Genomic DNA, 24,367 nt, shown 5'->3' on the forward strand with positions numbered 1-24,367 from the left:
TAAAAGGAACCTCTACATTACCATAACCAGTTTTAGAAATGCCTTCCAGTACAGTGGAAGCTCATATGAATGCCCTCCCTTACCAATTTTGGCCTTAAGAATTGAAATTTTGCAAGAAATTTGCATCAGCATATGAAGCGTTTTCGGAATTCAAAACTTGTTAGCGTCAGTAGGAAGCCAAGCGGAGTGGGTTTATGAATTTGACAATTTTTTTTTCAGTCAGTGAAAGCTGTTTCGAGTCAACCCACGATACCAGCGTCGTCTTCAGCATGCGTTCAAAAGCTAGGTGATTTTTCTGGTGTTTTTTGTTGACAGATTGGTGGCGTGGGTGCTCTGTTCTATTTTTAGCCCAAGCTTGGTGGCACGACTTCCTGTGAGGAGCTTTGACATGGAATGCTTGGCTTGGGTCAGTTCTTTGTAAGCAGCCGTACAGTTTCCATACGCTTCATATTGGGAATATTGCTCATATTTTTGGGAACGGATTATCTGCATTTACATTATTTCTTATGGGAGAATTTGTTTTACAAAACACATTTTCACCTTAAGAACTCGCCTCCAGAATCGATTAAATTCCTATGCTGAGGTTCCACTGTACGAAAGAAAAGCTCACTGAGGCTCAAAATAGTTTTAAATGTATTGCTGTGTTACAAATATTAGTTTTAGCTGACATGCAACATTTTAGCTGTAGACAAGATTCAACATGACAAAAAGTACAGTAGCTTTCGGTTAGCTACCAGATTATAAAAAAAGTAGTTCGAAAAGAGCTTTGGCATTATAGAAATGTTTTAAATGAGCTACTAATTTATGAAATACGTTACAAAAACGCAATTTCAGAGAGGCTTCAGCGTTTAAAAAAATGCATTTGCATGACAACAAATTAGTATTCAATGGACTTCTACATTAAAAAAAGTAGTTTTAGAAGGAATTTTACATTACAAGTATTGATTTTAAGTGGACATTTAAATGAAAAGAAGTGATTTTCAATGAGTTTTTACAATTTTTTAAAAAGCTTTCACATTTATTTTTACATTTACTTTATATTGATTTCTACATTATAGAAAATTATCTTCAGTGGGCTTCTATACTGGGAAGTAAATTTTTAAATGGATTTCCACACTACAATAAGTTATTTTTAATAATTTTCTGATGGATGAGAAACGTTTTAGGAGGTTTGTACAATATGGAAAAGTATTTAAATGTTAAAAGATTACAAAAAAGGTATTTTTTCATTGGTTCCTAAAAATTTGTTTTAAATGGTCATTTCCACAAGAAAATGCAGTGTTAGAAGAAGAATTTTGTTTTAGAGCGACTTCTAAAGTTTTCGTTTTTAGAGAGGTTTCTACAACATGAACAAAAATATTAGGAAAGTTTCTACATTATTAAAAAAAGTAGTTTTAAACTGAATCATATATCAGGAAAGTAACTTTAAATAGTTCTATCTGATCAAAAAGTAGTTTTAGAATAGCTTTTACAACAGCAAAAAATAATTTTAAACAAGTCTGTAGTATCAAAATATTTTAGAAAAGTTTCTAAAGCAGGAAAGGTTTCTTTTCAATATGTCTATACATATCAAAAAATTGTTTTAGAATGGCTTACACAATAGCAAAACGTCATTTTAAACAAGTCTATAAAAATATTTTAGAAAAGTTTCTAAAGCAGGAAAAGATTCTTTTAAATAGCTCTCTAGTATAAAAAAGTAGTTTTAGGAAGGTTTGTACAACATTTAAAAAGCATTTCCTCAAACATCAAGGTGTTTTTTGAGGGATTTGGAGGACCATAAATCCGGAAGCGTACACACCTGCGCAGACTCGCTCATCTTCTGCTCAAAGTCTCCTCCAGTGCGGTTAAACTTCTCTACAGACGCAGCAAACGACTCAAACGCCTTCTTAGACTTCAGCTCGGCCTGGAAGAAACAGACAATCAATAAAAATCTAAATGATAAAATCAATAAAACAGTGTCATTATATTGTTCTTGATCTTACTGTGCAATAGAAATACGTCACATTAATCTAGCAAAATATTAGCATTAGATATTAGCTAGAGCAGCATTAACCTTCTCCAGCTCTTTCTGAGGAGCTCCTTCTTTGCGTAGCCGTTCCAGCTCTGTACATTTGGCCTGATAGCCCTCTCTGACCTTCTGTAGATGTCCGTTCTGCACCTGAAGAGCCTGAATCGCCTCCAGAGTTCCCATCACCTCCTCCTTTGTCTGCGGAAACACCATTATGGTTAACTTGCTTTGCGCACCAAGCTACTAACATACCTAGCAGGTAGCATATAAATCAAAATTCGATTAAAAACATTTTAAATAGTGGATCTAAATCATATAGTCGGCTCAGAGCGACACACTTTGGCACACTGCTTCTCAATTAAACTAAAAGAAATAAAACAAAACGAAAACACTCACAAGCGAAAACGACAAGCAACAATGTCTTGCTCATAAAAAGGTCTATTAAGGTTCTACAAAAACTATTAAGGAAAATCCAATTTTTGGGAAGAAAAAAAGGATTAATTTGGAAAAGGAACCTTGAAATGTAAAGGAACCGTGACATGCACAGCCTTTATACAGTGGAGGTGCATAATTAAACATTTTGAGAGGCTTGTTTTTGAGAAGTTTGTAAAAACTAGTTTTTGAATTTGTACACTATAAAAAGTTAGTGTTTTTATTTTGTACATTATAAAAAGTAGATTTTAAGATAGTTATACATTATGAAAAGTAATTTTATTATTTGTACTTCATAAAAAGTAGTAGTTTTTAAGAAATTCATACATTACAAAAAGTACTTTTTAAAATTTTTACTTTTAAAAAGTAGCTTTTAAGTTCATACATTATAAAATGTAGTTTTTGAGACGTTTGTACACTAATATTTTTTTTTAATTTTGTGCATTATATAAATAAGTAGATTTTAAGACATTTATACATTATGAAAAGTAGTTTTAGAATACCTTCTACATTTAAAAAATGCTAATGCTTCTAGTAATAAAAGCTAAAGTAAAAAATGTGCATTATACAATTGAGATTATGTTAATTGTCCCTTCATTAGCACAAACTGTACAATTAAGAGCAGCTTGTCTCAGGCATTTTAGCCCAAATACCCCCGTTGTTGACAGTAAAACATCACTGGGCCTCTTCACACTTTTGTTAATTAATAAAAAAAATAATTTTAGAAAGGCCTCTATATATCACACAGTAGTTTTAAGCGAGCTTCTGCACTATGAAAAAGTATTTAGAACAGCAGCTACATTTCAAAACATTTAAAAGGGGCCTCTAATTGTTTTTATTACTAGGAAATGTCAAAAATAAGTTTTAGTGAGGTCTCCAGTCTCTGGAGAAAAGCTTTATTATATAAACTGTTCCTTTAAAAGAAAGAATCAGCCAGTTGAAGAAAATTAGCATTATGCAAATAAGATTATGCTAATTGGCCCTTCATTAGCATGTGGAAATGCAGCAGTGGTGTAGTTGAAACACAGCAGGAGACATGTGTGTGACTCCAGTACCTTGCGGTGAACTTTGACCTGCTCCTCGCTGTACTTGTTGAGGTCACGGATGAGGTCGTTCATCTTCCTCATCAGCTCCAGGTGGCAGAGGGCGGTTTTATCCGACGACATTCGGAAAAGGTCCCACATGGGGGCAAATGTGCTGTGTTGGGGGGGTGCAGGGGAGGGTCATACAGAGATATTTACACCACCTTCCACTGCAACATGTGACATTTCAGTGTAGTTACATTGTTAATGATGAATTTCAGTGTGCCCTGTTGTGGTCAGTGTACAAGGTTCGTGGTCAAAATCAAGGGCAAATAAAACATGTCCCCGATTCCGGAAAACTCCGCCTCTCACACTAAACCAATCCCCACGCAACTTCTCAGAACGGCTCGTAACTCTGTTTACACATTACAAAGAATTTTTCAGAAGTTTTTAAGTAGTTTCTACATTATAAAAAGAAGTTTCTGAGAAGCTTCTAAAATATTATTTATTTTAGGTTTATTAAAAATGATAAATTTATACGTTATAAAAAGTCATTTTTGTAAAGTTTAATAATAAACAATAGTTTTTAAGTAGCTTCTACAATATAAAAAGTAATTTTTGATCAGATTCTACATTCAAATTCATTTTTTAAAGAATTTCTACATTTAAAAAAATGCACTTGTTTCTAGTAATTAAAACTACTGTTAAATATTTGCATAATGTAAATGAGATTATGCTAATCAACTCTTAATTAGCATAAACTGTACAACTGACAGCACTAGACCTCTTCACCACAGCTATCTCTGACCTGCATGGACTAGAAATGGGGCACAATGGAGTTTTGGGACTAATTTCATTTTAATAATGTTTAAGTATTAAAAAAATGTCTCCTATTATATATTATATATGTATAACACATACACTAAGAATTATATAGTGTAGGGAACACTAACCAAAAGTCCAAATTTGACAGAAAATGATCCTGTGGTGTCTCGATACACAACAGTTTCAGAACAACATTGTCTGTATGTTTCTATTTTTGTGTAATAAAAACATCAGTCAATAGCAATAACTCAAACGTTTGTGTGATTCTCAATCTCGTGTAAAAAAAACAAATTTGGCAACCCGTTATTTGTGCCTCTCAAGGAGGGCGTGTCAGGTTACTTAGCTCTCTGTAGCTCAAAACTGCGTGCGTGCGTGTATGTGTGTGTGAGAGTGTGTGTGTGAGAGCATGTGTGTGTGTGTCTGTATGTGTGAATGTGTGTATGTGTCAGTGTATGTGTGTGTGTGTGTGTGAGAGATGATAAAAGGTGTCAAGAAAAGCAGACGAAGACCAAACCACAACTTTGACCCTTCAGCCAACTGAACCTCCTTTCCTGCGACACTGAATTTCCACCTCTACCATAACACACTTCATGTGAGACTGTGCGCAAAGTATTGGCACCTCCTCTGTTTTGTCCATAAATTAAAGGCGCACACACACACACACACAGCTGTACTTGTAATAATCCTCAGTGCTGTTCCAGTTTCCTGTAGAGAATCCTGGACAGAGCTGTACATAGGCGTCAGAATAAAACGGTGACATGTTAAAGGGCGACAATGAGGTCTCTTACCCGAGCGGGCTTCCATTGCTGGCCATCTTTGCCAATTTGCTCATGGATTTGGCGTACGTCTCCTCAATGGCAGCCCTGACCAGTAAACACACACACACACCCCATATGAATTACACCAGGTATGCATGAGTACATCAACACATTAAATACAGTAGCTCTCACACCCTTCTCATTTCCTCATACACACATCAGCATCTTGACTTTGACTTGATTCTGTGATTAATGATGTGAAATAATCAAGAGGAGGAACTACAGCATCCATATACAACAAGCCATATAACATCAGCATGAGGAGTCTGTCTAACAGGGTGAGAAACGAGTAATCAACAACTTAGCAGAGAGAGAGAGAGAGAGAGAGAGAGAGAGAGAAGGAAGGACTTAGGATGTTGTTCTTAAAGATCAGGCGCAACGGTCACTCGCATTCGAGGGATTCAATGCAAACTTACTTATTTTAGCCTCTTTTGTTGAAGTAAAAGAGAAACCCACACTTTGCTGATCGGAAGGTTGCGGGTTCGAATCCCGTGTCCACCTAGCTGCCAATGTTGGGCCCATCAGCAAGGTCCCTAACCCTCAATTGTACAGCATTTTTAACAATGGACATTGTCTCAAAGCAGCTTTACAGAAGTACAGAAACCGAAAAAAAGGGTTTCTCTTTAAAGTTACTATTTATTTAGAGTTAGAAAGGAGAAGACTAGTAGACCAGGTTTATGAGGACATGTGTGTCTGTTTAAAAGAAAAAGCATAACAAAGCCTTACGATGGATGGATGGATGGATGGATGGATGGATACCTTATTCATCCCAATGGGAAATTTACAGCAATGGGAAATTTATAAACTATATAATAATAAGAATAATAAATAAAAGAGTAATAAAAAGAGTACTAAAAGCGCATTGCATAAATAAGACACACAAGTGTAGTCTATAGCACGGGTCCCCAACCTTTTTTGTTCCATTTTACCGCAGCCCAGGGGGTCGGGGGAACGGTCTAACATTTGTTTTTGGGTCATTTTATCATGGGTTAGCTTGTGGACTTACTAATGTATGGAAAAACCCGTGACTGAGTCAAATGCGGGAGTGAGGCGTGGCTGGATTTTTTTTTAAATAAAACACATATAATTTTAAGATATATATATATATATATCACACACACACAGTTTATTGTTTCTTTGCAGCCCGGAACCAAACGATCCATGGCCCGGTACCGGGTGGTTGGGGACCCTTGGTCTAGAGAAACTAAACAACACAAAGAGATCACACAGAGATGAGTGGTTTAGTTCGGATACAAAAAAAACAAACAGAATCCTTTCATTGCCGCTCTGCTCTTCACGACAGGCCGCAGACGGTTTTCCCAAGCCAGCGTACAGCAGGACGTTTCAGCAGGCAGGATTTTAATCCCACACTGTAACCCTGCCGCTGGACGGAAACGCCCTGCAGAGCGCGCTCCAAATGTCACTCTGTGTAACGTGCTAAATCTGACAAAGCGTAAACATTACGGTCTGCTCAGAAAACAGCCCCGGGGAAAATAAACCCGTTTGTCTTTTTAACGGCATGCGATCGGTGCGGTCTGTTACACGGCAGTGACGAGCCGCCACGTCTGCTGCTCGAGGAGCGAGAGTTTTATTAAATATTATAAACGTCCATCCGGAGAGTTCAGCAGATGGGGACTTCTGCTTTGAGCTTGAAAACCTGAACAGAAGAGACAGCAGAATCTGATCTCTGTAACAAACAGATGTAGAAATTATACGACTCGGAGCTGCTGCTGTTTATTCAGAACAATGTGATACAATGTCATTATTTATTATGTAAATTAATTTGTTTTTTTTTTCTTTTTAATCGCCTGAGTATTTTAAGGTCTGGTTTCATGGAACTGACATATACAGAGACCACGCCCCTTCAACAGGACTGACTTATACAGAGACCACTCCCCTTTAGTCCCACATGTAAAAACCATGCTTATTCAGTAGGACTGACATATACCAAGACCACACCCCTTCAGTGGGACTGACATATACGGAGGCCATGCCCCTTCAATAAAAAACTGATATATACAGAGACCACGCCCTCTTCCACAGGACTGACATATACAGACTTCAACAGGACTGACTTATACAGAGATCACACCCCTTCCAACAGGACTGACTTATACAGAGATCACACCCCTTCCAACAGGACTGACTTATACAGAGACCACTCCCCTTCAACAGGACTGACTTATACAGAGACCACTCCCCTTCAACTGGACTGACTTATACAGAGACCACTCCCCTTCAACAGGACTGACTTATACAGAGATCACGCCCCTTCAGTCCCTCATGTAAAAACCATGCTTATTCAGTAGGACTGACATATACCAAGACCACACCCCTTCAGTGGGATTGACATATACAGAGGCCATGCCCCTTCAATAAAAAACTGACATATATAGAGACCACACCCAATTTAGAGGAAGTGACATATATTTACAGAGACCACACCCTTTCAGTTAGACTGACATATACAGAGATCACACCCCCTTTAGAGGGACTGACATATACAGAGACCACACCTGCTTTTGTGAAACTGACTACATATAGAGGTCACGCCCATTCGTTAGGCCTGGCATATATTGAGGCCACGCCTCTTCATAGAGACTGGGTTTCAGAAATTCACATGGCTTCTTGTTACTCTAACTGTAACACACCTGAATGCTCTGAGGAAGCCTGTAGAAGGCTGATGAGGCTCAGGTGTTTGAGCAAGAAAAGAATGCCAACACACACACACACAAACAAACACACACAAACACACACACACAAACAAACAAACACACACAAACACACACACAAACAAACAAACACACACAAACACACACACACAAACAAAAAAACACACCGGATTCATTTTCTGTGTTGTGTGAGTTAAGGGGTGACACACTCTTCCTCCAGCTTGATCCAATACAAAAATGGACTCAAGCCAACTACACACTGATACCCAGACTCTGTGTCTGTGTGTGTGTGTGTGTGTGTGTGTGTGTGTGTGTGTGTGTGTGTGGACCCCTAGGTGTGGACAGTAACCTCTTTGTTCAGTGTTACTCCTCTCACACACCAGTGTGTTTTAACACTCCAGTGTGTGGTGCAAAGCTGCCGTACTTATAAAAAGAACAAGAGAAATACTCAGTTATAGTGTTAGTGTGGTCAGTTACAGTGTTAGTGTGGTCAGTAATAGTGTTAGTGTGGTCAGTTATAGTGTTAGTGTGGTCAGTTATAGTGTTAGTGTGGTCAGTTATAGTGTTAGTGTGGTCAGTTATAGTGTTAGTGTGGTCAGTTACAGTGTTAGTGCGGACAGTAATAGTGTTAGTGTGGTCAGTTATAGTGTTAGTGTGGTCAGTTATAGTGTTAGTGTGGTCAGTTACAGTGTTAGTGCAGACAGTAATAGTGTTAGTGTGGTCAGTTACAGTGTTAGTGTGGTCAGTTATAGTGTTAGTATTAACAGTAATAGTGTTAGTGTGGTCAGTTATAGTGTTAGTGTGGTCAGTAATAGTGTTAGTGTGGTCAGTTATAGTGTTAGTGTGGTCAGTAATAGTGTTAGTGTGGTCAGTTACAGTGTTAGTGTGGTCAGTAATAGTGTTAGTGCGGACAGTAATAGTGTTAGTGTGGTCAGTTATAGTGTTAGTGTGGTCAGTTACAGTGTTAGTGCGGACAGTAATAGTGTTAGTGTGGTCAGTTATAGTGTTAGTGTGGTCAGTTATAGTGTTAGTGCGGACAGTAATAGTGTTAGTGTGGTCAGTAATAGTGTTAGTGTGGTCAGTTATAGTGTTAGTGCGGACAGTAATAGTGTTAGTGCGGACAGTAATAGTGTTAGTGTGGTCAGCAATAGTGTTAGTGTGGTCAGTTATAGTGTTAGTGTGGTCAGTTATAGTGTTAGTGTGGTCAGTTACAGTGTTAGTGTGGTCAGTTATAGTGTTAGTATTAACAGTAATAGTGTTAGTGTGGTCAGTTATAGTGTTAGTGTGGTCAGTAATAGTGTTAGTGTGGTCAGTTATAGTGTTAGTGTGGTCAGTAATAGTGTTAGTGTGGTCAGTAATAGTGTTAGTATTAACAGTAATAGTGTTAGTGCGGTCAGTTATAGTGTTAGTGTGGTCAGTTATAGTGTTAGTGCGGACAGTAATAGTGTTAGTGTGGTCAGTAATAGTGTTAGTGTGGTCAGTAATAGTGTTAGTGTGGTCAGTAATAGTGTTAGTGTGGTCAGTTATAGTGTTAGTGTGGTCAGTTATAGTGTTAGTGCGGACAGTAATAGTGTTAGTGTGGTCAGTAATAGTGTTAGTGTGGTCAGTTATAGTGTTAGTGTGGTCAGTAATAGTGTTAGTGTGGTCAGTAATAGTGTTAGTGTGGTCAGTAATAGTGTTAGTGTGGTCAGTAATAGTGTTAGTGTGGTCAGTTATAGTGTTAGTGTGGTCAGTTATAGTGTTAGTGTGGTCAGTAATAGTGTTAGTGTGGTCAGTAATAGTGTTAGTGTGGTCAGTAATAGTGTTAGTATTAACAGTAATAGTGTTAGTGTGGTCAGTTATAGTGTTAGTGCGGACAGTAATAGTGTTAGTGTGGTCAGTTATAGTGTTAGTGCGGACAGTAATAGTGTTAGTGCGGTCAGTTATAGTGTTAGTGCGGACAGTAATAGTGTTAGTGTGGTCAGTTATAGTGTTAGTGCGGACAGTAATAGTGTTAGTATTAACAGTAATAGTGTTAGTGTGGTCAGTAATAGTGTTAGTGTGGTCAGTAATAGTGTTAGTGTGGTCAGTTATAGTGTTAGTGTGGTCAGTTATAGTGTTAGTGTGGTCAGTTATAGTGTTAGTGTGGTCAGTAATAGTGTTAGTGTGGTCAGTAATAGTGTTAGTGTGGTCAGTAATAGTGTTAGTGTGGTCAGTTATAGTGTTAGTGTGGTCAGTAATAGTGTTAGTGTGGTCAGTAATAGTGTTAGTGTGGTCAGTAATAGTGTTAGTGTGGTCAGTAATAGTGTTAGTGTGGTCAGTTATAGTGTTAGTGTGGTCAGTAATAGTGTTAGTGTGGTCAGTAATAGTGTTAGTGTGGTCAGTAATAGTGTTAGTGTGGTCAGTTATAGTGTTAGTGCGGACAGTAATAGTGTTAGTGTGGTCAGTAATAGTGTTAGTGTGGTCAGTTATAGTGTTAGTGTGGTCAGTTATAGTGTTAGTGTGGTCAGTAATAGTGTTAGTGTGGTCAGTAATAGTGTTAGTATTAACAGTAATAGTGTTAGTGTGGTCAGTTATAGTGTTAGTGCGGACAGTAATAGTGTTAGTGCGGTCAGTTATAGTGTTAGTGCGGACAGTAATAGTGTTAGTGCGGACAGTAATAGTGTTAGTATTAACAGTAATAGTGTTAGTATTAACAGTAATAGTGTTAGTGTGGTCAGTTATAGTGTTAGTGTGGTCAGTAATAGTGTTAGTGTGGTCAGTTATAGTGTTAGTGTGGTCAGTAATAGTGTTAGTGTGGTCAGTTATAGTGTTAGTGTGGTCAGTAATAGTGTTAGTGTGGTCAGTAATAGTGTTAGTATTAACAGTAATAGTGTTAGTGTGGTCAGTTATAGTGTTAGTGTGGTCAGTAATAGTGTTAGTGTGGTCAGTTATAGTGTTAGTGTGGTCAGTAATAGTGTTAGTGTGGTCAGTAATAGTGTTAGTGTGGTCAGTAATAGTGTTAGTATTAACAGTAATAGTGTTAGTGTGGTCAGTAATAGTGTTAGTGTGGTCAGTTATAGTGTTAGTGTGGTCAGTTATAGTGTTAGTGTGGTCAGTAATAGTGTTAGTGTGGTCAGTAATAGTGTTAGTATTAACAGTAATAGTGTTAGTGTGGTCAGTTATAGTGTTAGTGCGGACAGTAATAGTGTTAGTGCGGTCAGTTATAGTGTTAGTGCGGACAGTAATAGTGTTAGTGCGGACAGTAATAGTGTTAGTATTAACAGTAATAGTGTTAGTGTGGTCAGTTATAGTGTTAGTGTGGTCAGTAATAGTGTTAGTGTGGTCAGTTATAGTGTTAGTGTGGTCAGTTATAGTGTTAGTGTGGTCAGTAATAGTGTTAGTATTAACAGTAATAGTGTTAGTGTGGTCAGTTATAGTGTTAGTGTGGTCAGTTATAGTGTTAGTGTGGACAGTAATAGTGTTAGTGTGGACAGTAATAGTGTTAGTGTGGACAGTAATAGTGTTAGTGTGGACAGTAATAGTGTTAGTGTGGTCAGTTATAGTGTTAGTGTGGTCAGTTATAGTGTTAGTGTGGACAGTAATAGTGTTAGTATTAACAGTTATAGTGTTAGTATTAACAGTAATAGTGTTAGTGTGGTCAGTAACAGCGTTTGTGTGGTCAGTAGTAGTATTGACAGTAATATTAATAGTAGCAGTAGCAGCAGAAATCACAGCAAACAGTATATTTAACAGCTTCTTCATCACTCAGCAGTGACAACTCTCTCTCTCCATCTGTCTATCCACATGTCTGTCTGTCTCTCTCTCTCTCTCTCTCTCTCTCATCACCTCCCGCGTCTTCTCGCCGTCTCACCTCTCTCTCACAAACTCAGCCAGCTCTTTGGTGGCGATCTGGCCGTGCTTCATGTTGTGGTAGAGAATGTCAAAGCCTGCATTCTTCTCCCCCTGAGGACACACACACACACACACACACACACAAAACACTGTGTATGAGAACATCTGCAAACATGATTCACAAGCAGTAAACACGCATTAAATTAGAAGATGATGAGCGCCTCCACAAACCACCGACCGTCTGGTTCTAGAACTGACCACACGTCGCGTCTACAGCAGACTAATATGACCTCCTCTTTGTTTGGGTATTTAGTCTGCGTTTTTATCGTCGTAAACATCCTTGGGTGTGAAAACAGTGTTAGTTTTTTTTTTCTATAAAGCCTGAATTTATCTTTTATCATACAAGTTGTGAAGTTGTGTATAAATTAGGGATATAAAAATAAAATAAAACAAATAAAAAATAAAGATCAAACAAAAATAAAAATCAAAATTAAATTAAATGTTCTAAAAAAACCAAACATTTTATTTATTTATTTATTTTCCAAACTTTATTATTATTTTTTACTATATTATTTACTATTTTTTATGTTTATTATTTAGTTTGTTTAGAATAACAGTTTGTTTCAATCTGTATTTAATAATTATTTTAATTTTTTAAATGTCAAAATCATATTTGCAATTACTACATTTTTTCAAATACATTAAAAAACGTAATAAAAGTCATATTTTTATATATTTTTATATATATATATATAAATTAATAATAATAATAATAATAATAATAATAATATAAATTTCATATATACATAAAATACATTTAAAACCAAAAATGAGAAAAGAAATCAAATGTATACAATTTAATGTGTGTGTGTGTTGCCCTTTTGGCCCAATGTGGAATTTCTGATAACCCCAGGAACAAAATAATGCCACATCCTGTAAGGGTGGATTTGGGTTAAAAATAAAAGCCCTGATTCTTTTCGGTAAAGACGAGAATGTCAGAGAGATGGAGAGGGAAAGTGAAGAGAAGTGAGGAGAATCATTTCAACTAAACCTTCAGCAATAAACCACCACATGTTCCACATGATGTTTAGTTTCCACGCATAAATTCTCACCAAATCTCTATTTTTTATGCTTGATTTTAAAAAGATTATTAACTTTACAGTAAATGTTATTTTTTACAATACAGCTGGAAAGTCCAATAAGCTTTTTAATGAAAGTAAAAGAAAAAATAGGGTTTTTTTTAATTATCAAAAATAAATATTATTTTAAAAAATTAAATAAAATTAAATTATTACTTTTAATTTTAAAATATATAAAAAGAATATATGAAGAACGAGAAGATTTATTAGAAGTATGAGGAGGAGAAGGATGAGGATGAGGAGTAGGAGAAGGAGGACGAGGATGAGGAGTACGAGGTGAAGAATGACAACAAGGATGAGAAAGAGAAGGAGGAGGACGAGGATGAGGAGTACGAGGTGAAGAATGACAACAAGGATGAGAAAGAGAAGGAGGAGGACGAGGATGTGAAGGAGGATGAGGAGGATGAGAAAGAGGAGGATGGGAAGGAGGAGGAGGATGAGAAGGAGGAGGACAGGGAGGAGGAGCAGAATGAGATGGAGGATGCGGAGGATGAGGAGGACGAGGAGGAGAAGGACAAGGATGAGAAGGAGGAGAAGTAAAAGATTGAGGACAAGGAGTAGAAGAAGGAGGAGGACGTGGAGGAGAAGGACAAGGATGAGAAGGAAGAGGACGACGACGATAAAGAGGAGGATGAGAAGGAGGAGGTGTATGAGGATGAGGAGGATGGGAAGGAGGAGGTGTATGAGGATGAGGAGGATGGGAAGGAGGAGGTGTATGAGGATGAGGAGGATGGGAAGGAGGAGGTGTATGAGGATGAGGAGGATGGGAAGGAGGAGGTGTATGAGGATGAGGAGGATGGGAAGGAGGAGGTGTATGAGGATGAGGAGGATGTGGAGAATGAGAAGGAGGATGAGGACAACGAGGAGGATGAGGAGGACAAGGATGAGAAGAAGGGGAGGAGAAGGAGTAGGAGGAAGACAAGGATGAGGACGAGGAGGATGAAGAGGAGAAGGAGGAGGAGGAGGAGGAGGAGGAGGTTGTGTCAGAGTGTAAAGGTGTTAGGTTCGGCTCGTCCTGGATCAGATTCCACTCCAACACACTCACAGGGTGTCGGGTGTTTGGGGTTTAAACACCCACACCCACACCCACACCCACACCCACACCCACACACACACACACACACACACACACACACACACACACACACACACACACACACCCCAAAAAGCTGGAGAAGTCGAGCGTAAATCCTGTGGAGGTTCAGTAGTAAAGAAAAGTACCGGAAACAGCAGGTACTGAAAGAGCAGAAGAAGAGAGGCAGTGCACTCTCAGTTGTGTGTGTGTTTGTTTTTAACTAAAGCCTTATTCCAAGAAAGAAAGATGAGCTGTGTTGCTACACAATATCAAACGCGTGCACACACACACACACACACACACACTGTGTAAGTGTAGCTAACAGCTACACTTACACAGGCTGTGTGTGTGTGTGTGTGTGGTCAGGTGCTGAGAAAGGCTCAGTTTCTGTGTTTCCACCCTGTGAGTAGTTAGTAAAACGAACACACACTGCCTTGTTCTAATATATTAACATATATTTTTTTTCCTCCACTGTCTTCACAATTTCATTTCTCTCTCTCTCTCTCTCTCTCTCTCTCTGCTTGCCACTCTCCCTCTCTCTCTCTTCCTCCCTCTCCCCCAGTCTCTCTCTCCCCTCTCTCACTCCCCCCCTCACTTTCTCTCTCTCCCTCTCCCCCTTCCCTTTCTCTCTCTCCCTCCCTCTGCTTGCCACTCTCCCTCTCTCTCTCTTCCTCACTCTTCCCTCCTCACTTTCTCTCTCTCTCCATTGTAATTAGCAGTTAATTAACTCTTCACTAAAGTAATAAAACTTTACAATTACTGCACTCCGGGGTGCGATTAGGAAACACAAACTACAAAAGCAACAATACACGCACACATGCGCACACACACACGCGCACACACACGCACACACACATGCGCACACACATGCGCACACACACGCGCACACACACACACGCGCACACACACACGCGCGCACACACACGCGCGCACACACACATGCACACACACATGCACACACACACGCGCACACACACATGCGCACACACACATGCGCACACACATGCGCACACACGCTGAAGTGAGTGAGTTCATACGAAGCACCAAATTTTGGGTCTTTAGGGTTCAGGAGGTTTGAATGGGATAATTAGCTTAGATGTGTGTGTGCGTGGGTGTGTGTGTGTGTGTGTGTGTTTCCGAGCAGTCAGCACATACACACACCCATGGGATCCGGTGTCACGGGACATTGCTGTTCCACAACACAGATGTATGCAAGTAAACATGCGCGCACACACACACACACACACACACACACACACACACCTGTATGTTTTTCTGTCTCTTTACTCTTCATTTTTTTGCCACATCTGATATAAGCAGGAAAGATTTGAGGTAAGGTATATGTCGTTTGTGAACTTAAATGAAATCCGAAATCCAAAATCCAATCAAATATCATTGATCGTTCAGTAGGCGGAGCTTCTCACTGTTACATGAACAAGTCTCTCTCTCTCTCTCTCTCTCTCTCTCTCTCTCTGTGTCGCCCCCCCCGTCCCCATCACAGTTTTTCTCCCCCGTTCTCTCCTCCCTCTCTCCTTACTCCCTCCTTTGTCTTCCCCATTTCTCTCCTGTTTCACTTCTTTCTCTTTCCCTCCATCACTCTCTCTCCCCTTACCCCCCACTCTCTTCCTACCCCTGCCCCCCACTCTCTCTCTATCCCTTCTTTCCCCCTCTCTCTCTTTATCCCCCAAATTCTGTGTTCCTCTTCTTTCTCTCTCACCACCCTCACTCTCTTTCTCCCCCCGTGTTCCCCCTCCCTCTCTCTCTCCTCATCCCTCCATTCCCCTCTTTCCCCCCATTTCCCTCTTTTTATCCCCTCCATTTCTCCCAGTATTTTCCTTCTTTCCCATCATCGCTCTCCTCCACCCCCGTGCCCCCTCCCTCTTTCCTGTCCTCCCTCTCTTTTTATCCCCCTTTATCCCTTTCTCTCTCTCCCCATCCCTTTCTTTCCACTCTCACTTTATCTCCCCCCATTTCTACCCCTGCTCCCCTTTTTTCTCTTTCTCTCCTTCATCACTCTCTTTCTCCCTGTGCCCTCCTCCATCCCTCTCTCTCTCTCGCTCCCACCTAATCACTCTCTTTCTCTGCCTGTCCTCCCCTCCCTCCCTCCCTCCCTCAGTGAGGTATACACCTGAAATAGCTCGTCCAGGTGTGCAGAGAACGCAGAGCGCTCCGGTCCCTGAGGACCAGCTGACACGACTCAGCTCTTTCCACTCCTTCACACACACACACACACACACACACACACACAGTGTAAGACAAATGAAACACACACACTCACCCAGAAATTGTTCTTGAAGTACGCCGTCTCCATTTCGAGGCTTTTCTACAGACTTCTGTGGATGAAAAGGAAAAAAGGAAAGGGTCAGTGCTGAGTGTTTAAAACACACACACACACACACACACACACACCACATCATCAGTACAGACAGAAATTCATCTCCGGGACCACTGCACGCTCCGTTTCCGTGACGACGTCAGTAACACAGCTGAGGATCGGTCAGTGACATGGATTCACTTCAGAGTTTAATCCAGTGTCACTGACCACGTGACCTCCACATCACCGGATCAAAAAAAACAAAACAAAAAACACAGCTGTCCAGATGCTGAAGTCTTGTATCGTTTCTCTCTCTCTCTCTCTCTCTCTCTCTGTGTTTGTCTTTTTTTTATCCATCTCTGTCTGTCCATCTTTCTTACCATCTCTCACTGACTCTTTCTGTCTTTCTCTCTCTCTCTCTCTCTCTCTCTTTCTCTCGGTGTGGGTTTCTGTCTCTTTCTGGAAAAGAGGAAGAAGTAATAATCACACCAACACCAATACTAATAATAATAATAATGACGATGATGGTGATGATGATAGTGATGATGATGGTGGGGATGGTGATGATTATGATGGTAATGATGGTGGAGATGGAGTTAATGATGATGACGATGTGATTATGATAATGGTGGTGGTGGTGATGATTATGGTGATGATGGTGATGGTGGTGGTGGTGATGGTGGTGATAATGATGGTGTTGATGATGATGGTGATGGTGATAATGATGGTGGTAATAATGATGGTGGTGATAATGATGGTGATGATAATGATGGTGATGATGATGGTGATGATAATGATGGTGATGGTGATAATGATGGTGATGATAATGATGGTGTTGATGATGATGATGATGGTGATGATGGTAATAATGATGGTGGTAATAATGATGGTGGTGATAATGATGGTGATAATGATGGTGATGATGATGGTGATGATGATGGTGATGATAATGATGATGGTGATGGTGATAATGATGGTGTTGATGATGATGATGATGGTGATGATGGTGATAATGATGGTGGTAATAATGATGGTGGTGATAATGATGGTGTTGATGATGATGATGATGGTGATGATGGTGATAATGATGGTGGTAATAATGATGGTGGTGATAATGATGATGATGGTGATGGTGATGGTGATAATGATGGTGTTGATGATGATGATGATGGTGATGGTGATAATGATGGTGGTGATAATGATGGTGATGGTGATAATGATGGTGATGATGATGGTGATGGTAATAATGATGGTGGTGATAATGATGATGGTGATGGTGATAATGATGGTGTTGATGATGATGGTGATGGTGATGGTAATAATGATGGTGGTGATAATGATGATGATGGTGATGGTGATGGTGATAATGATGGTGGTGATAATGATGGTGGTGATAATGATGGTGATGATAATGATGATGGTGATAATGATGGTGATGACGATGATGGTGATGACGATGATGATGGTGATGACGATGCGATTACAATAATGGTGGTGATGATTATGATGGTGTTGATGATGATGATGATGGTGATGATGGTGATAATGATGGTGGTAATAATGATGGTGGTGATAATGATGGTGTTGATGATGATGGTGATGGTGATGATGGTGATAATGATGGTGGTAATAATGATGGTGGTGATGGTGATAATGATGGTGGTAATAATGATGGTGTTGATGATGATGGTGATGGTGATGATGGTGATAATGATGGTGGTAATAATGATGGTGGTGATAATGATGGTGGTGATGATGATGATGATGGTGATGGTGATAATGATGGTGGTGATAATGATGGTGGTGATAATGATGGTGGTGATGATGATGATGATGGTGATGGTAATAATGATGGTGGTGATAATGATGATGATGGTGATGGTGATGGTGATAATGATGGTGGTGATAATGATGGTGATGATAATGATGATGGTGATAATGATGGTGATGACGATGATGATGGTGATGACGATGATGGTGATGACGATGATGATGGTGATGACGATGCGATTACAATAATGGTGGTGATGATTATGATGATAATGGTGATAATGATGGTGTTGATGGTGGTGGTGATGACGATGGTGGTGATAATGATGGTGATGATGTTGATGATGATGGTGATGACGATGATGGTGGTGGTGATGACGATGGTGGTGATAATGATGGTGATGACGATGGTGGTGCTAATGGTGGTGGTGATGGTGGTGGTGATGATGATGGTGGTGGTGGTGATGGTGGTGATGACGATGGTGATGATAACGATGCGATTACAATAATGGTGGTGATGATGGTGGTGGTGATGACGATGGTGGTGATGGTGATGGTGGTGGTGATGATAATGATGGTGGTGATGGTGATGGTGGTGGTGGTGATTATGGTGGTGATGGTGGTGGTGATGGTGGTGATGATGGTGATGATAACGATGCGATTACAATAATGGTGGTGATGGTGATAATGGTGTTGATGATGATGATGGTGGTGGTGATGACGGTGGTGATAATGATGGTGATGACGGTGTTGATGATGATGGTGGTGGTGGTGATGGTGGTGGTGGTGATGGTGGTGGTGATAATGATGGTGATGATGGTGTTGATGATGATGATGGTGATGACGATGATGATGATGCGATTACAATAATGGTGGTGATGGTGATAATGATGGTGATGGTGGTGGTGGTGATGACGATGCGATTACAATAATGGTGGTGATGATTATGATGATAATGGTGATAATGATGGTGTTGATGGTGGTGGTGATGACGATGGTGGTGATAATGATGGTGATGATGATGACGATGATGGTGGTGGTGATGACGATGGTGGTGATAATGATGGTGATGACGATGGTGGTGCTAATGGTGGTGATAATGATGGTGGTGATGATGATGGTGGTGGTGGTGGTGATTATGGTGGTGATGGTGGTGGTGATGGTGGTGATGATGGTGATGATGGTGTTGATGATGATGATGGTGATGACGATGATGATGATGCGATTACAATAATGGTGGTGATGGTGATAATGATGGTGATGGTGGTGGTGGTGGTGATAATGATGGTGGTGACGATGGTGTTGATGATGGTGGTGGTGGTGATAATGATGGTGTTGATGATGGTGGTGGTGATGATGATAATGATGGTGGTGATGGTGGTGGTGATGATGATAATGATGGTGGTGATGGTGGTGGTGATGGTGATGGTGGTGGTGATGATGGTGATGGTGATGATGGTGTTGATGATGATGGTGACGATAACGATGCGATTACAATAATGGTGGTGATTATGATAATGGTGATGATGGTGGTGGTGGTGATGACGGTGGTGATGATGGTGATGACGATGATGATGGTGTTGATGGTGGTGGTGATGGTGGTGGTGATTATGGCGGTGGTGGTGATGATGATTGTGGTGGTGATGATGATGGTGATGACGATGGTGATAACGATGCGATTACAATAATGGTGGTGATGATGGTGATGGTGTTGATGATGATGATGGTGGTGGTGATGACGATGGTGGTGATAATGATGGTGATGACGATGGTGGTGATGGTGATGGTGGTGATGGTGGTGGTGATGATGGTGGTGGTGATGGTGGTGGTGATAATGATGGTGGTGGTGATGATGATAATGATGGTGGTGATGGTGGTGGTGGTGATGGTGGTGATGGTGATGATGGTGGTGGTGATGGTGGTGATGGTGGTGGTGGTGATGATGATGGTGGTGATAACGATGCGATTACAATAATGGTGGTGATGGTGATAATGATGGTGTTGATGATGGTGGTGGTGATGACGATGGTGGTGATAATGATGGTGATGACGATGGTGTTGATGATGGTGGTGGTGGTGATAATGATGGTGGTGATGGTGGTGGTGGTGATGGTGGTGGGGATAATGATGGTGTTGATGATGGTGATGACGGTGATGATAACGATGCGATTACAATAATGGTGGTGATGGTGATGATGATGATGGTGGTGGTGATGACGATGGTGGTGATGACGATGGTGATGACGATGGTGTTGATGGTGGTGATAATGATGGTGGTGGTGTTGATTATGGTGGTGATGGTGATGGTGATGATGATGGTGGTGGTGATGACGATGATGGTGACGATAACGATGCGATTACAATAATGGTGGTGATTATGATGATAATGGTGATGATGGTGTTGATGGTGATGACGATGATGATGGTGTTGATGGTGGTGGTGACGGTGGTGATGATGGTGATGACTATGGTGGTGATAACGATGTGATTATAATAATGGTGGTGATGATGGTGATGATGGTGTTGATGATGGTGGTGGTGATGGTGGTGGTGATGGTGATGATGATGACGATGGTGTTGATGGTGGTGATAACGATGTGATTATAATAATGGTGGTGATGATGGTGATGGTGTTGATGGTGGTGGTGATGACGGTGATAATGGTGGTGATGGTGATGATAATGGTGGTGGTGGTGGTGGTGATGGTGGTGATGGTGATAATGATGGTGATGATGATGATGGTGGTGGTGATGGTGTTGATGGTGGTGGTGATGACGATGGTGTTGATGATGATGACGATGTGATTATAATAATGGTGGTGATTATGATGATGACGGTGATGATAATGATGGTGATGATGGTGTTGATGATTATGATGATGACGGTGATGATGGTGTTGATGATGATGGTGGTGATGATGGTGATGTGATTATAATAATGGTGGTGATGATTATGATGACGGTGATGATAATGATGGTGTTGATGATGGTGGTGATGACAATGGTGTTGATGATGGTGATGATGATGGTGATGACGATGGTGTTGATGACGGTGATGATAATGATGGTGTTGATGGTGGTGATGGTGTTGGTGATAACGATGGTGTTGATGTGATTATAATAATGGTGTTGATGATGATGACTATGTGATTATAATAATGGTGGTGATGATGATGACTGTGATTATAATAATGGTGGTGATGATGATGACGATGTGATTATAATAATGGTGGTGATGATGACGATGTGATTATAATAATGGTGGTGACGATGATTATGATGATGACGGTGATGATGATGGTGTTGATGGTGATGATGATGGTGATAATGATTGTGTTGATGGTGATGATGGTGATGATAATGATGGTGGTGATGACGATGGTGTTGATGATGGTGATGATGATGGTGTTGATGGTGATGACGATGGTGTTGATGACGGTGATGATAATGATGGTGATGATGGTGTTGGTGATGACGGTGTTGATGTGATTATAATAATGGTGTTGATGATGATGACGATGTGATTATAATAATGGTGTTGATGATGATGATGATGTGATTATAATAATGGTGGTGATGATTATGATGATGACGGTGATGATAATGATGGTGTTGATGGTGATGACGGTGATGGTGTTGATGGTGGTGACGGTGTTGGTGATGATGATGGTGATGACGACGGTGTTGATGACGATGTGATTATAATAATGGTGTTGATGACGATGTGATTATAATAATGGTGTTGATGACGATGTGATTATAATAATGGTGGTGATTATGATGACGGTGTTGATGACGATGGTGTTGGTGATGATGATGGTGTTGATGATGGTGATGATGGTGTTGATGACGATGGTGATGACGATGGTGTTGATGATGGTGATGACGGTGTTGATGATGGTGATGACGATGGTGTTGGTGATGATGACGATGGTGTTGATGATGATGGTGTTGGTGATGATGGTGATGGTGTTGGTGATGATGACGATGGTGTTGATGTGATTATAATAATGGTGGTGAAGATGATTATGATGATGGTGATGATAATGATGGTGGTGGTGACGATGACAATGATGATGGTGACGATGATGGTGACGATGATGATGGTGGTGTTGATGATGATGATGCCGATTATGTCAGACACGGTGAGCTCGTATCAGAGCGGATCAGCAGAGTGAAAGTGGATCTGTGGGACTGCGCCTGCAGCAGAGAACAAAGCCGAGCTGACGTGTGGAACAGTGAAGAGGAACGATGCGAGCGATCAGGCGGAAACTTTAACTCCCACAGGGGACACAGGGGGCGGGATGAGCGCAGGTGATGAAAAGGCACCTCTAACGGGATAAAAATGTCGGACTGCGTGGGACAGAAAGACAGCGTCCTACTCGGGAGAGACACAGAGACCAGAAAGACTCGTTAAAACTCTTTACACCAGTGCAGTTTAACAAGAGCCACAGAGCATTCTGGGTATCCTCCATACACACCCGCTGAACGCTAATATACTGTGGTGTATTGTGGGTATTGTACTGTACTGATTTAGCTGCCATTGTTTTGGTTGCCATGTTACTGTCGCTATGGTTACACACAGGGCTTTTTTGCTGAGCGTGAATTCTGACTTCATACAGCAGCAGAGAGATTTGTCGTGTTCTGCTGTTCAACTGGAGTGGAGCATGAGGGGGATTACTCACACACTCTCTCTCACACACACACTCTCACACACACACTCTCACACACACACACTCTCACACACACACTCTCACACACACACTCTCACACACACACACTCTCACACACACACACTCTCACACACACACACTCTCACACACACACACTCACACACACACTCTCACACACACACTCTCACACACACACTCTCTCACACACACTCTCTCACACACACACTCTCTCTCACACACACTCGCCAGACGCGACGCGACTCTCTCTCGTGACGCGACGCGACGCGACTTCTCTCAGACGCGACGCGACGCACTCTCTCTCGCGACGACGATTTCTCTCGCAGACGCGACGCGACGCGACTCTCTCGTGACGCGACGACGCGACTCTCTCTGACGCGACGCGACGCGACTTCTCTCGCGACGCGACGCGACTCTCTCAGACGCGACGACGCGACTCTCTCTCGCGACGCGACGCGACGATTCTCTCTCGTGACGCGACGCGACGCGACTCTCTCTCTCGTGACGCGACGACGCGACTCTCTCTCTCAGACGCGACGCGACTCTCTCTCTCGTGACGCGACGCGACGCGACTCTCTCTCTCAGACGCGACGCGACGCGACGCGACTCTCTCTCGTGACGCGACGCGACGCGACTCTCTCGTGACGCGACGCGACGCACTCTCTCGACGCGACGCGACGCACTCTCTCTCGCACGCGACTCTCTCTCTCGCACGCGACGCACTCTCTCTCGACGCGACGCGACTCTCTCTCGTGACGCACACGCACACACTCGCACACGCACACACTCGCACACACGCACACACGCTCGCGCACACACGCTCGCGCACAGAAAATTTCTCTCTGTTTATTTGCCATTCCCTCTCTTTCTCTCCACACCGGTTCGCCTGTTGCTCGCTCTGTCCCTCAGTCTTGTCCTGTCTCTCCCTTTATGTCCATCTCTGCCAGTCTCTCTCTCTCTCCAACACTGTCTGACACTCTTTCTTTCAGTCTCTCTCTATATCTGTCTCTGACTCTCTCCTTCTCTCACCTGCTCTATCTCTCTCTACTTATTTCTTTCTCTCTCCCACTCTCCATCTCACTCCATCCGTCTCACTCTTCTTCTCTCTCTTTGTCTCTCTCCCTTGCTCAGTCAAGTCATGTCTCTCCTGCTGCGTATCTCGCTCCCCGTCTCTCTTGCTGTCTATTTCCATCTGTCTCACTCTCACTCTTCTCTCTTGCTCCCCCTTTATCACCAGCTGTCTCCCTCTCTACCTGTCTCTCTCTTCCTGTCTCCTGCTGTCTATTTCCATCCATTCCACCTCTCTCTCTCTCTCTCTCTCTCTCTCTCTCTCTCTCTCTCATATCACAATGTTAATTAACTCAGTGCTGGTGTCTGTAGAGATCTGGATCATGGCAGATGATCCTGGTCTGAGAGGAACACTGGTCTGTGCTGTCTCTCTCCTCCTGTCTGGCTCTCCTTCTCTATCTACCTGTCTCTCTCTCTCTCTTGCTCGCTCTCCATGTCTCTTCTGCTGTGTGTCTCTTTCTCTCCATCTCCCTCCTGCTGTCTATTTCCACCCATCTCGCTCTGCTTCTCTCTCCTGCTGTGTCTCTCTCTCACTCTCTCTTTCTGCTTCTCTCTTCTGTTGTCTCTCTTTCTCACTGTGCTTCTGACTCCTGCTCTCTCTGTCTCTCTCTCGCTCTCTCTCTCTCTCTCTCTCTCTCTCTCTCACACTCTGCTTCTCTCTTTTGCTGTCTCTCTTTCTCACTGTGCTTCTGACTCCTGCTCTCTCTCTGCTTCTCTCTTT

At 41.6% G+C, this 24,367-nt stretch overlaps 1 protein-coding gene across 1 annotated transcript in view; it reads right to left on the bottom strand.

Annotated features, from left to right (window-relative positions):
• Positions 1–24,367, bottom strand: part of fcho1 (FCH and mu domain containing endocytic adaptor 1) — a 60,454-nt gene that overhangs the window by 27,034 nt on the left and 9,053 nt on the right. The window contains exons 2-7 of the mRNA XM_058388771.1: positions 16,083–16,137; positions 11,610–11,701; positions 5,076–5,150; positions 3,496–3,637; positions 2,054–2,206; positions 1,799–1,903 (exon numbers count right to left, since the gene is read on the bottom strand). Of these exons, the coding sequence (XP_058244754.1) occupies positions 1,799–1,903; positions 2,054–2,206; positions 3,496–3,637; positions 5,076–5,150; positions 11,610–11,701; positions 16,083–16,115 (600 nt within the window). The 5' untranslated portion in view covers positions 16,116–16,137. The remainder of the gene's footprint in view (positions 1–1,798; positions 1,904–2,053; positions 2,207–3,495; positions 3,638–5,075; positions 5,151–11,609; positions 11,702–16,082; positions 16,138–24,367) is intronic.

Source organism: Hemibagrus wyckioides, linkage group LG05, assembly GCF_019097595.1.
Source record: "Hemibagrus wyckioides isolate EC202008001 linkage group LG05, SWU_Hwy_1.0, whole genome shotgun sequence".
Classification (NCBI taxonomy): domain Eukaryota; kingdom Metazoa; phylum Chordata; class Actinopteri; order Siluriformes; family Bagridae; genus Hemibagrus; species Hemibagrus wyckioides.